Source organism: Balaenoptera borealis, assembly GCF_965194805.1.
Source record: "Balaenoptera borealis genome assembly, chromosome: 16".
Classification (NCBI taxonomy): domain Eukaryota; kingdom Metazoa; phylum Chordata; class Mammalia; order Artiodactyla; family Balaenopteridae; genus Balaenoptera; species Balaenoptera borealis.
The window spans coordinates 53262248-53276708 of NC_138872.1; the positions used below are offsets into that span (position 1 = coordinate 53262248).

The following is a 14461-nucleotide window of genomic DNA, read 5'->3' on the forward strand; positions in this document are numbered from 1 at the left end:
GACGATAGCTGTCTCCCATGAAGGCAGACCCTGGACTTCCTGTGTCCCCACCACTAGATCTCCAGGACTGCCATCACAGTGTAACAAATATTTTCTACATGACTGAAAAATCCTAAATCTAAACCGATGAGTATTTTTGAAAATGCTTTCCATCTTTACAAGTTGGTCCCTTTAAAGGGACTTTGCCCTTTAGGTCATAAATATCTTAAAGAACACTCTAGACAAATGAGGTAAGTAAATGTACTCAGGGCTGTGCTGTCCAACACAGCAGCCAATAGCCACATGTGGCTGTTAACATTTACATTAATTACAATTAAATAAAATTTAAAATGTAGTTCCTGACTCACATTGGTAACAGTTCAAGTACTCACTAGCCACAAGAGCCTAGAGGATCCAGTACTGGGAGTGTGGGTCTAGAACATGGCCATCATCACAGAAAGTTCAACTGGACTTAGTATCAGGAGAACACTAGCGTTTCAAACAAAGGAAATGTCCAAACTCACTCTTACCATTGAGAAGGAACCCGTTTTTCCTTAACTTTCAGAGATTGAGAAAGTCACCAGTGTGAGCTAAAACACTGAATTATCTTTCAATATGATTTTCTCAGAGATTTTTAAAAGAGAAGTTCAACTCTGGGCGGGTTGTGCTCTTCAAACAAAAACCAATCCCAAGAGCAGTAAAGGCACAACCAAAATAACACAAAAATCTATCAATACTTTATGCCTTGTTACTTTCAATAAAAATTACTGATTAAATAAAATATAAATAAGATTTAATGTTAGGGGCAAAAATTCTTTGTCCACCATGGGGCGATTTTTACTAGCAAAATCCATAAATCACCACACCTAAAATATCTAGGAGACTGGAAAAACAGTAAACTCCAACTGAAGCAACTTCCTATTATAGAATCTGTAGAAAGAGAAAATCCCCACAATACAGGGAGGAGCTGAATCCATTCCTTTCAAGGTCAGTGGTAGCTGAATCAAAGAGGAAATTAAATTTCACTGCTCTTTCTTTCAACCAATTAACCTGACTAAACTGGATAGCGATTCAAAGGCCATTTTCTCCCCTAACTCTGTTCTTTAAAAAAGAAAGACCATTTTTATAGCTTCTCCATGTTCACCTTTTTCACTAAGTCCTAACCTAAATCAAGTCCCTGTTCTGAAACAATACGGGAAAAACAGTTCCGTTTAGACTTCAATTTTCCAATAAAGAACATTTTTTAACTTCAAACACAGACTGAGTAAAGTGTGTCAAACTCCTACCCATTTTGTGGGATTCCTGAATCTCCGCCTCTAATTCATTCCTTTGCAAGCTGGTACTGAGACTGCACCAGCCCTGGTGCTCTATGTGGAACAGGAAGGGGAAGCATCTTCCTGTGTACTCAGCAAGAAATGCCCATGGATCTGGTTCTGGGTCAGACTCCTCACCTACATCAGCCCTATCCTTACCAGCCCAAGGGTAGGTGACGTCTAGTACTTTGCCACACAATGATACAATAATACTAGCCGCTGCAACCGGCTATATGCCAGGAACCACAGGAGCCCAATATGCAAAGCTAACCAAAGTGAGAAGAAATGGAAAATTCTAGGGGGGAAAAAAATCCCTTTTAGAGATGAGACCCACCCTCCCCAACGAAGTTCTAATGTAAAGTCACTGGCCCAAGGCACAGAGCTGATGAGCTGGAAGCTGAGATCCAGTGTCCACTGAGTGGAGGCCAGGCTCCTTCCTCACTACCTGTATCCCAGTATAAAAAGCTCTGACATTTCCTTCAACTCTGAGTCATGGTTAGAAGGTTCTACTTTTAATCAAGTGACAAACACTCAAAATATTTTAATCCAAAGGAACTGGGTCAAACGCATACAGTCCATAACTGTCAAAGCAAACCCCAATTATTTGATATATTTCTATAGTTCCTGAGTGTTATCATTCAGTTTGTTATCAAATACCAAAACCCACTTTATTCAAATATTGTTCAAGCCTCACTCTACAGGCTATCATAAGAAACAGTAGCTTATTTTTCTTGCTATTTCATTGGTTATTCTAAGTACAAAATTAAAACACATATAGATGGTACAGTTTTTATAAGGAAAATTCAAAATATTTGGGGGCAGTGCAAAGGGAAGCTTTTGAAATATAAAAATATTTTGCGGGACTTCCTTGGTGGCGCAGTGGTTAAGAATCCACCTGCCAATGCAGGGGAGATGGGTTCGAGCCCTGGTCCGGGAAGATCCCAAATGCCGCGGAGCAACTGAACCCAGGCACCACAACTACTGAGCCTGCGAGCCACAACTACTGAAGCCCATGCGCCTAGAGCCCGTGCTCCGCAACAGAAGCTACCGCAATGAGAAGCCTGCACACCGCAACAAAGAGCAGCCCCCGCTTACCGCAACTAGAGAAAGCCTGCGCACAGCCACAATGACCCAATGCAGCCAAAAATAAATTAATTAATTAAAATAAATCTAAAAAAAAAGATTTTGCTTTACAACAGAATTGTATAATCCCGTTAAACAGCTACAACTATTAGGAAACACCTACTATATACACAGGTGTATTAGAAAGACTGGCAAATTAAGAGATCTTCAAACAGCAGCAGACGGGACATCTAGAAATAGGAAAGTCGGGTTTAACCAAGTGAAAATTTCTTCAGCATTAGATTTTACTATTCTTAGTGATGGTTCAACTAAATATTCTTTTGATTAATGGAAATGAAACATGGGGGAAAACGTTACATGGGATGATATCCAAGGTCTTTCTAAGGATAAGGTTTTAAAAGAAAGGAATTTGACTTCTAGACGTAGAGCTCAAAAATAGCCTTACTTCCCAAAATTAGAACAAGAAAACACCCTGAAGGCAGATTTTTCAAAGTCAGCAACATCCTGCATATTGTCTAAGAACTTGCGGGGGGGGAAAAAAAACCCACTTTTGCTTACTTCCATGCCTTTCCTAAAGATACCCTCCCACCCCAATCTGTGATTCACATCTCTTCAAGTCAAAGCTCGAGCTGGGCAACCTTGCACATGGCTCTTTTCCGGCACTACTGTCAGCAAATCACAGCCCCCACAGAAAGGTGAACACGCAAAAGCCCCCAACAGACACTGGTGCAAGCACTGACTTCCTGCATCAATGACTTGCTGCAATGTGACAATCCTGAAAGCTAAGCTCAGACTGAATTGGGAAAGTATGGCATCCCTTCCCCCAATTTATGCAAGAGCTGTGGATGCCACAGCAGACCAGGGGAGCCCATCAGGCATGGGACAGTCTTCTGATGAGGGACGCGCCACTAAGGAAAGGCCTCAGAGTGGGCTCAGGGAACACTGGGCACATTTGCTGGAAACCAGAGGGCATGGCCAGGAGTCTGAGAGCTTCTGAGAGACCATCTGGGACAACCTGAGAGGACTAGATGCAAGCCATGGGCTGAGATCACACCCATGGAGACGAAACTCTCTGAGTAGCCAGAGTGCTTTTCCCAACACACAGAAGGCACAGAAACCCAGCAGACTTCCCCAACCGCCTGGCTCCTTGCTCTGGCTCAGTGAGAGAAGCCCAGGGGGCACCACAGAACAGGAGCACTAAGGCCCTGCCTCAGGTGCCACCAGCACTTGGACACCCAGCCCTGGGCTTATGCACATGGAGCATTCAGTAAACACTGGGTGAATAAATGAAGCCTTCTTCAATTGCCCTTTCTGACTCATGCATTTGGGCACTTGATTACATTTTATATTCTTTTCTCAAGTTTTGCCTCTATGTCTTATCTTTGTCAACACAGTTCTAAGCTACTTGAAGGCATCACCAGAATCCTTTGTACACTGCTACTGCATAAGGGGTACCTCAGACTGAACTGTAATATACACAGTAAAGAAACAGAATCACATATTTGTTTGCTGCTTAAACAGTCCATGAAATACACTTCAAAATTAGTAAGAATTTTCAGAACATACCATACTGCTTAAGTTTTTGCAATTTTAAAATTTCATGGCCAGTGTGTTCCTACAAAAAAAATACAATTGAAAATGGAGGCAAAAATCAATAGTATTGATTAAAGAACTCCTGGCTATATACTGAATGTGCTACACTACAAAAAGATCTGCCTGCTTGTGCGCCTGTGTGGACACGCATACATGGCTACTACTGTTTCCAGAACCATCAGCAAACATGGCTACCAGGGTGCACCCGCTCTCCCCTGTCAGGACGGTGCTGGCACCAGGCACTGAGCACTCACTCCAGACCAGGCACTTCTCACACAGCATCTCATTCCACCTTCACCCATCACCCTTGGAGATGGGGATGGTCATCCTCTCTTTTTCACAGATGAGGAAACTGAGGATCCTCAGAGCACCAGTCCCACATTACATCAGGGTCACAAACTGCAGCATGAGGGCCAAACCACCTGGCTGCCGGTTTGTTTGTTTTTTTTTTAAATATGTACAGAATTGTTTTTTTTTTAATTTATTTTTTTTTTATTTTTGGCTGTGTTGGGTCTTCGTTTCTGTGCGAGGACTTTCTCTAGTTGTGGCAAGCGGGGGCCACTCCTCATCGCGGTGCGCGGGCCTCTCACTATCGCGGCCTCTCTTGTTGCCAAGCACAGGCCCCAGACGCGCAGGCTCAGTAGTTGTGGCTCACGGGCCTAGTCGCTCCGCGGCATGTGGGATCCTCCCAGACCAGGGCTCGAACCCGTGTCCCCTGCATTAGCAGGCAGACTCTCAACCACTGCGCCACCAGGGAAGCCCTGGCTGCCGGTTTTTGTAATGAGAGTTTTGCTAGTTTTACCGGCACACAGCTGCGCACATCTGTGTACATACTGTCCAGAGCTGCTTTCACGTCAAAATGGCAGCACTGAGTTAGCTGCAGCAGAGACCATGTGGCCTGCAAATCTGAAATTATGTCCTCTGACCCATTACAGAAAAAGCTTGATGACCCATGTATTTGGGAATGGTGCAAACTGCAAGCCCCTCTCTCCAAGCCTCACAGCCCATCAGCAAACTAAGGCTGGGAGGGCCCGCAAGAAAGTGCCTTGGCTATGCCCAATTTCTTCTGAGCACAAAACCTCTGTTGAGCAACATCTCTTCACATGCCCTTGGAATATACTTGAAATGCTGGTTTGAATGAGATAAAGAGGTAGTGTCCTGACTAATGTTACCCCAAGAACTAAAATGGCTTAAAGCAAGCTTTTCTAATCTTCAAAACTCACAACAAGGAACATTTCATCTTAACACGGGAAGGCATACTTTGGCAAAATCATTTTAAACTATTTTGTTTTCAAACACATTAAGTAAAAACACAAAGCTGGCACTTATGTAGCCCCAAATAATCACTTTGTTACACAACTATCAATACAATGGCACAAGTTAGAAGTTGTAAAAATACAGGCTAACAATGTAAGCATCAACTTCCAATAGTAGGATTAAGCCTAAGTCCCTTTACAAGCCATTCTCAATTATGTTTGAGAATTACAGAATCAAATTCAAGCTTTAAACAGCAATGATTCTCAATCTTTTGCTCTACTGTGAAGGCTCCCTTGGTGGGATTCATACTTACCTGCCATCCCCAAGGAACTTCAAATGAGGCCACTGTTCTCACTGCTCTCACAGTTATTCAAAAATCCCTACTTTTCTACTAAGTAAAAGCTAAGCAAAGTCATGAAAAGCCCTAGAAGTCTCTACAAAAACTCACGTTTCCTAGTTAGCCAGAACTTAGTAAAGAGATGAAATAACCTAACTGGTCCTCAATTACCCACTGCAATAAACAAGAACGTAGGACCAGTATAGGCCTTGGATAACACCCTGCTGCACCAGAATGAGAGGGAGGGGGGAGCTCCTACCCCAGGCCCCTAATAGGAAGAACACTCTCCTGTTCCATAGCTGCTGACAAACTTTCCCTACCGGGACTTAATTCACTTGCTGGAGTTATGCTACTGAAACTTGCTAAGTACTGTAGTCTCCCGGGTCCATGACTGAAGTAGATTCCATGTTTATGGATGTAGATTTATAAGATGAATTTATCGATTTACTTTAACGATCTAGGTTTGATTCTGGTTTTTACCCTTTATGTTATTTTGGGCAGATCACCTCTCTTAAGTCTGGTTCCTCACCTGGAATTGGCAGGAACAGTATCTTCCCTTCCTGCCTCACAGTTTGCTGTGAGGACCAAACTGAGGTGATGGGGAGAAAAGCACTCCGATATGTAAACCTAAAAGGTCATCATTTTGCCGTAAAAAGTATTTTGGTTGGTAACGGTATTTACACCAAGTTTCTTTAAATATAGTTTTCTCTTGCACTTAATGGGATTCACAGTATAAAATGTAATCACAACTGCTTAGGGGCATTTATACAGCACAGGATGAAACATACCTGTGTTCAACTTTCAGAAGACAGTCCTACAAAACTTTTTTATAGTATACCTGTTGAATGCAAATTTGGCTTCAAAAAAGCTGACCAAAAAAAGTCTACTGCTTGCCTAGATATTTATTTGTTCCACACTGTTAAATCATGAATCCCTGCTGCTGAAAGACACTAATATGCTGGTTTAATTTGGACATATTAAATAAAAAAGTTTCCAAAACACACAACTAAATATACACTGGTAACACAAAGTCCTGCTTCTCATAAAGGGTGCCAAGTAAAGGAAGATGACATTTGTAAAAAAGCGTTTACGCCTTCAATGTAAAACAAGAAAATGCTACTTCAACAACATCTGATACCATCAAATTCTGTGCCACTCCATAAGAAAGGTTGGGGTTGGGTGAAAAGTACTGCTTTTCCTTCTTCCTCTTGTTACCTTCCTTTGGGGTACATTCCCTATTTCTGCATCAGCTCTGCACGCTCTCCTCAGAAACCTTCCCTGACCTCCCCAGCCTGCACTGATCTCTCCCATCTGTCTCTGGTGGCAATGACATTTATCAGAGATGCCGCCTTACCTCACTGGAGTGCACGCACATACAAGCGCCCTGCAGGCAGCATCCTGGTTGGTAAGTGCCCTAGCATCAGGTATACTATTCTGCCCCTCCCGCACAACCGCCCCGGGGACTCAGCTGACACTGATGGCTCCACAGGCCAGTCCCCAGAGACATGCACTGCATCGTGACAGTCCAAGTCACTCTTGTTTCTCAGGCCACCAAGGCCTCCTCCTTCTCCTCCTAACCCTTCAGCTCTTCCCATGCAGAGCTCCCCTCCCTCAAATTTTATCACATGAGCATGGAACATACCTTGCTCTGCCTGGCCCAGTTTTATCCTAGAAGCCACAAACACACATCCCCTCATTAAAATGACGCTGTCTCTCTCAAGAATGTTATTCCCAGGTCTCTCCCCACTTTTCCATCTAACCAAATGCTTTCACTCCTTTGACTGGTGTAATGTAATTGCTTTAGTCCTTTATTGGCTTTAATATACATCCTTAAGATCTCTGTTTTAGACTAGTAGTTATAGGAGACAAGGTTTTACCTTTTTTAATATGCTCGATGATGACCCCTTCTGTGGCCCACCATGCTAACAGACCCTCTCACAATAATGTGATGGTGATGATGTGCAACCAAGGACCCAACATAAATATGATGGTGAACTTATTCTTTGGATTATTTAAACAGAACTGTTAAAAACTGATTTTTTTGTTCCACATTTATAAAAGAGCCCCAATGTCTTACAAGGATCAAAATTGGAAAAGAAGGGGAAAAAAGTGGTCAAAAGTAGAAAATCCTTTCTGATAAACTCTGTTGTGATTAGCAGCACATTAAGTAAATATGTGACCATCCAATAACAGAACTACCCAAAAGCCAATCCTTTGGGCACCATCTTGGAAACAGCTGAAAGTATATAGTGGGACAAGCCTTTTTGTTAAGTGTCATGTTACTAATTTGTCCTTCTTTATAAAACAAAATCTACAATAACATCATTCAACAACAGAAAAGCTGCAAAGCCATTCAAAAGTTACCAGTTTCAAAGGACAAGCTTCAAGGCTGAACTTGTCTGGTACGATCTACGTTTCATATGATTAAAGATTTTTCACTCAAACATGCCAAGATTAATGAAGCAAAGGAGATCTATTCTGCAGTAAAATCATAGTTTTTTTCAGGCAGTAAAATCAGAGCATTTAAATCTTGGTTGTTCCCACATTCCTCACTTCAGATAAGCCAATTTTACAAAATTAACATCAAACTCAACTCCTTATCAGTTTTTAGAAAGAGTACTATTAGTGACTTATATATCGTGAGACTTACTGATTCCTCCCCACTGTTTAACAAATTTATTTCAACCAGACAAGAATCTTATGACTGATTTGTTTAAAAAAAAACTGTTTCTCTCACTTCTACTTTAACTAACAGTCTAGGAATTGTATTAAAACTGAAGCCACAAAATTCAAGTTTTGTTTCAACAGTAGAAATAGATTTTTAGACCACCAGTATAAAAACACTAGTGGCCAGGCCCAGAAATATATGCACAAGCTGAACAGCTGTGTCTACTGCAAATCTGAAGGCATTGCTGCAGCAATATAATTCAATTTGGACCCATTCATTATAAACTGATTTTCAGATGCTGCTACTTCAAGACCGTAGTGGAGAAACACAAGCTGCGCTGGGAATCAAATCATTCACAGCAGCGCACAAGTTTTTATTTTACTGCAAAGGAGAGCTCTGAAAGAGGAAATACAACTAGTTGATAATGCTACAGTGAACCAGCCCAGAAGAAGCCAGCACTATTAAATGAACAAAAAACTAAAATACTTCTCTCAGGTAACTGATATGATTACCTAAGAAAGTTTCCAGGAAAGCTGCTTAAAAGAATGATTTATTCAGTACCCTGCTAAAAATTTTTTTGGGAAAAAACGTAATTCCTACATTCCTGAACATAATTTTTTAATATATATCTACACTGTAAAAACAACACAAGCGCCCTTGGAGACTGCAGCCCAGATGAATCTGCTATTTAACTTTCTTCCGAAGTCATACACGTGAAATTAAACACTCCACAGCAACTTTCATGACATCTTACTAACGAAGTTTGGGGTTGTGAAAAATGGAATGACTTAGGTGACCAGCAACAACAGTTTTCAAAATAACTACTAAGCATTTTCCCAAGGAACACATTCCAAGTAACTTCTAAGTCGTAGGCTGGCTGCTGCTAGGAGTGTCTTCTGGTCGCAGCCTTGTGAATGTGTTACCAATTCAGAAAACATTTCGGGTCCCCCTTCGGCTGCACTATTTCCTTTTCTCACTAGCAAACCTACCCTCCGCTGACATCCCTCCAGACAGCCACGCGTGTGTCGACACACAGCGGCAGAGGGAGGCGTACGGAATCACCACGCAGAACAGACACGCTCCACTTTACTTTTTCTCCCTGGAAGTACCACTCGGTCTCCACGCGAGGAGGGTTCACCAACTCCGGGCGATCCGATCGCACCCGGGCATGTGTCGCCCCACTCGGGCCCCATGACAGTCTTCCGACAAACTTCCCCCTCTGCGGCGCGGGTCCCGGGGAAGGGGCTGCGCGGTCCTCCGTTGAGTTCGGGTCCCCCAGGGGCACTCACCTCCGGGTGGGGCTTACAGCGACCCCCGGGGCCCCTACCCCCGGCCCGGCCCCCTCCTCACCTGTGCTGTCATTCGCCGAGAAGCCGGGCGAGCTGAGTTTGGCTCGTTTGGGGTTGGGCGGTCCGTCCAGCAAGTTTTCGGCCATTTTCACCTGCTCGCGAAAACAGCCCCGAGCGCGGTCCGCGGGGTCGGAGAGGGCTCCGGGGCGGGGGTCGGCGCCAGCCCCGACCGGCTGCGAGGGGGAGAGGAGCCGCGAGCCGCGAGCCGCGAGCCGCGAGCGAGCGCCGAGGGAGAGGGAGGGCGCAGGGCCGGGTGGGGGAGGCGGCGGCCAAATCTCAGCCACAGCAACAGCGCCCCGCAGCGCTCACCGCCCGCCCCCGGCCGCCGCCGCCGCCGCCGCCGCCGCCGGCCGCGGCCCCCTCATCCCCTGCCCGCCTCCCGAGCGCGACACTCCGCGGCGGGGGCGCCCCGGCGGCCCGGCGGTGCCCCCGGGCCCGGCTGGCAGCGACGGCGCCCGGCCGGGCGGCTCAGGCAGTCCCCGGGAACATGGTGCCGCCGCCGCGCCTCCGCCTCGCTCCCCCCCCGCGCCCCACTTAATTAATTCGCTCGCGGCCCGACGACCGGGGGGATCCGGGCTCCGCTCCCCGCCCGCGGCCCGCCGCCGCCGCCGCCGCGAGGAAAAACAATGCGCGAAGCGGGGCCGCCGCCGCCGCCGCGGCCCCCCCACCCCCCGTTCCGCCGCCGCCGCCGCCGCCGCCGCCGCCGCCGCCGCCGCCGCCGCCGCCGCCGCGGCTCCGGGAGGCCGAGCCGAGAGGCGAGCGGGGCCGCCGGAGCGGGCGCCGAGGGCCGGGCGGAGCGGGCCGGCCGGGCGGAGCGGGGTGCGCGGGCGGTTGTGGGGCCCGGGACCGGCGGGGCCGAGTAGATCGCGCTCGAAGCCCCGGTCGGGTCCGCGACAAGATGGCGGCTGTTGATTCCTCAATTAAAAAAAAAAGAAAGTTTTTTTTCTTCTCTTTCCAGAGCCTGAACGGGGAGGGGGAGGGGGCGGGGCACGCCAGTGCGTCACCCCCCCGCGGCGTCACCACGCACGGCCCCCGCCCCGCCCCCTCCACCTGCGCCGGCCCTAGCGGAAAGAGCCGAGCGCGCTCGGACGGAAAGGGCCGAAGACGCGGCCGTCGTGCGTCGTGCCGCCGGGCGGCGGGGCCGCTGGGCTGCCTGGCGGGGGCCGGGCCTGCGGGACGCCGGGCGTCGGGCACCGCCGCCACTTTTGTTCTGACGGCGACTGGGCGGCGAGGGTTCTGGCTACGGCCTGGTCGCGAGCCGGGCTCCCAGGCGCGGAGTCGGCGCCGGCCGGGCCCGCCTGTCCCGCAGGGCGACTCTGCCAGGTCCCGGCTCCTCATGCCCCTGCCCCGCGACCCTCCTCCGCGACCAGGCCTGGCCACTTCCCCTCACCGGATGCCAGCGATGTGTCGTGGCCTCTGCAGGTTACATACTGCTCTCGGGTCCGCCTGCGAGCGGGTGCAGATGGGGAAACTGAGGCAGGAAGTGGCAGGGCCGGAATTCGAACTCCCCCACGTGAAGTGAGGGGGGCGCAAGACTCCTGAGCCCCTGTTCCCCAGCCCGATGAGATGGGGGCCCCAGGTCCGACACCCTCACCTGCATCGGGAGTTGGTGAGCGCTGCCTCCCAGCCGGACGCGCTCAGCCTGCGCCCGGCCCAGAAGGTCCCATTACATTAGGGCTTAGGGCCTCGACGACCGGGGCGCGACCCCATCCCCACCCCAGGACAACCACCTGGACCCCACAGGTGTTCCAGACAGGTGTGGGGTCCCAGGGAGACCGGCCCGCGTGGCCACTCCCCGCAGGACAGTTCCACAAAATCTAAGGTGTTCACACATCTCAGCTCCTTATCTGCTTCTCACAACTTGCCAGCGCTTCATCCGAAGCCCTTATCCGAAAGGTATCACCAGCAACCTGTTTCCTAAGCTAGAACCCTGTGCGTCAGCGCCGACTCCTCCCTCTCTCCCACCCACCAAGCAACCTGCCTTCCCAGGTTCTTTACCTGGACAAACCGCTCTTCCTCCCCATCCCACTGCCCCAGAGGCATCTCGCATCTCCCGAGTGGCTACGATGGCAGCTTCCCACTTCAGTGTCCCTTGCAAACCGTATTTCTCCCCACGCTGCATCAGAGTTAACTTCTTGGAAAAACAGAGAAAGAACTCTGCTTGAAACAAATAGCTCCTACACATAGGAAAAAAAAAAAAAAAAAAGCCTATATATATATATATGTATATATATGGTCTGGGGAAAAAAAAGAACATATGTATAGTTGTTTTAAACATATATATGCAAAAAAGTGATTGTCTGCAAGTGTCAAGACTGAGTGATCTTTCTACTTTTTTCTCTTTATATTGTTCAAAATCTTGACTGCCCCCCCATCCCTCCCTTCCACTTTCCATTCTTCACTCCACCCTCACTCCCCGACACCCACGCAGCCACTAGGAAGTTCTTACCATTCCGACCTTTTTACATTTTTGCAAATGCTGTTCCCTGTGCTGAGAATACATATACCTGGCAAACTCTAACTAATCCCAAGACCCAGTTCAAATATCACCTACTCCAGGAAGCCACCCCAGCTCAGTTTTGGGCTCCCACAGCACTTGTGGGCATACTTCTGTGAAGGCATACCACACACTTTCATTTTTCATCCTTCATGTTTTTATTTATCCATCAAATATCCCCTGATAATCTCCTGAGGGCACTGCCACTGTGCTAATCTCTTGGGCAAAGAGTAAAGAAAGAAATCTCTATATATTTGACGAGGCCAAAGAGCAAGGCCTGGAAATCAGAAACAGAAACATTCAGGAAGTCAATTTGCACAAGAAGGCAGAAGGTGTTTAGAGTCACAGAGTAACACAAGACCAGCGGCATCCTACATCTGAAGGTGCCTTGTGTGTCCCTCTCACCCCAAGTCTGTGGGCCCCTTGAGGGCAAGAGCCAGGTCTTAGTCATAGTACAGTGCCCTGCAAGAGGTAGGTTTGTAAAATTTGATGAATGAATGAACACTGTCAGGTTCCCCTGAATCCTAGAGGCCTCCAGGACACCGAGAAGGATGGGCTCCAGCCTGAGGCAGCTTCAGGCCACTCACCCACAGAGGGGACAACGTGTCAGGTCACTGAGAGGCCACAGCCAGGACCTGCTTGGATCAATAGGGATACCACCTGGCCTTCAGAGTCCCTGGGTAAATGGTTTACACAACAGTGGGCCCATGAGCTCATGCCATCCCCTCACCCCCAGAGGGGGAAATTGAGGGCACCCGTCCCTGTGACCCAGAGGTAAGTGACCTGGATGTGTCAGGGCTGGGGCTGAAACACAGGTCTTCAAACCTTCAAACCCCATGTTCTTCCTACCTCACCACGCTCAACTCTGAAACATACCTGCTCTACAGACCTTTTTCTATCTCATTTGTATCCTTTTGTTCCATTCCTCTGGTATTTCTTGATACCTGCTTTTTCTTTCCTTTCTATGTCTTCTCTCCTTAGTCTGACTCCCATCAAAGAACACTGCACTCAGACATCGACAGCGGAATAGCAAGGAAGGAAGTATGGTTCCTGCCTGCCCACCCTTAGCTTGGGATCAAGGTCGACACAGACAAAAGGGACCCAGCACTATTGAGTGCCTTCTGTATGCCAGGCCACTCTGCCACGTGCTCCACTTGGATCAGGACTTCCCACAATCCTGGAAGGAAATATCATTGTCCACATTTTATTGAGGAGGAAATAAGGCCCCAAGAAGGGCCAGTCACTCAGCCACTAAGGGGCTCTGCTAGGTTGCAAACATAAGGTTGCCTCCTGCTCTCTCCATTCTCAGAGGCCGTGTCACCAAGGAATCCCCATTTACAGAATGCTTCAGGCCCGGGAGAGGAGGAGTAGGTAGAAATAAATCAGGAGAGATTTCCTGAGAAAAGTCCATTTGAATCCATCAACTGATGGATGGATAAATGCAATGTGTTATAGCCACACAATGGAATATTATTCAGCCAGACAAGGAATAAAGCACTGACACAGCTACAACATGGATGAACCTCGAAAATACGATGTTTAGTGAAAGAAGACAGTCACCAAAGACCATATATTGTATGATTCCACTTATATGAAATGTCCAGAATAGGCAAATCCATGGAGACAGAAAGTAGATTAGTGGTTTCGGGGGGCTGGGGAGAGGGGGAGACAGTGGATGGTCGCCAAAGGTTATGAGGTTTCTGTTTGGGGAGATGAAAATGTTCCAAAATTAATGGTGATGATGATTCACAACTCTGAACTGAAAACCACTGAAATCTACACTTTGGGTGAATTGTATGGTACGGGAACTCTCTCTCAATCAAACTGGTTCTTAACATGTCGGTTTGGGAAGAAGGAAGAGACAAGGAAAGACAGAGGGAGGCTGGTGCTCCCAGCAGAAGGACACAAGTCAGGACCAGTTGGGAGAGTGAAGAAGGGGTCTGCGTGGTGGCACCAAGTGAAAGCTTCCGGGGGGCGGGGCGGGGTTGGATTTGATGTGATTGGGATTTCCCAGTTGGGGGCTGAGGGATGAACCCAGCAGAAAGAAAACAGAGACCCAGATTCACAGACCGAACTGGAGAGAGAGGACGTTGACGGGGGAGAATTGAGGAATGTGCAGCTCAGGCTCCTGCCTCGGACCCCAGTGGACACTCATGCTCAGTGGGCCCCAAACAGAGGCCGCAACCTTGTCTCCACTCCAGCTCTGCGTCACGTGCTCCCCTTCCTGGGAATGGCTCCCGACTCTCTTCTGGGGGCCTCAGGGTAACTTCCCACTGTCCCCTTTCCTGAACCTTTAATCTCCCCCCTACCCCAAGGGCTTCTTTTTGTTTGTTTTGTTTTTGTTTTTTAATTAATTAATTAATTAATTAATTAATTAATTTTTGG

The 14461-nt window shown here is 47.9% G+C and overlaps 1 protein-coding gene across 7 annotated transcripts in view; it reads right to left on the reverse strand.

Annotated features, from left to right (window-relative positions):
* The window catches only part of CREBBP (CREB binding lysine acetyltransferase), a 129410-nt gene extending 119179 nt beyond the window's left edge, over window positions 1-10231 (reverse strand). For all 7 annotated transcript variants that reach the window (XM_082362042.1, XM_082362041.1, XM_082362043.1 and 4 more), the window contains exon 1: window positions 9581-10231. In XM_082362042.1, coding sequence (XP_082218168.1) covers window positions 9581-9665 — 85 coding nt within the window. In that variant the 5' untranslated portion in view covers window positions 9666-10231. The remainder of the gene's footprint in view (window positions 1-9580) is intronic.
* Window positions 10232-14461: the final 4230 nt, after the last annotated feature.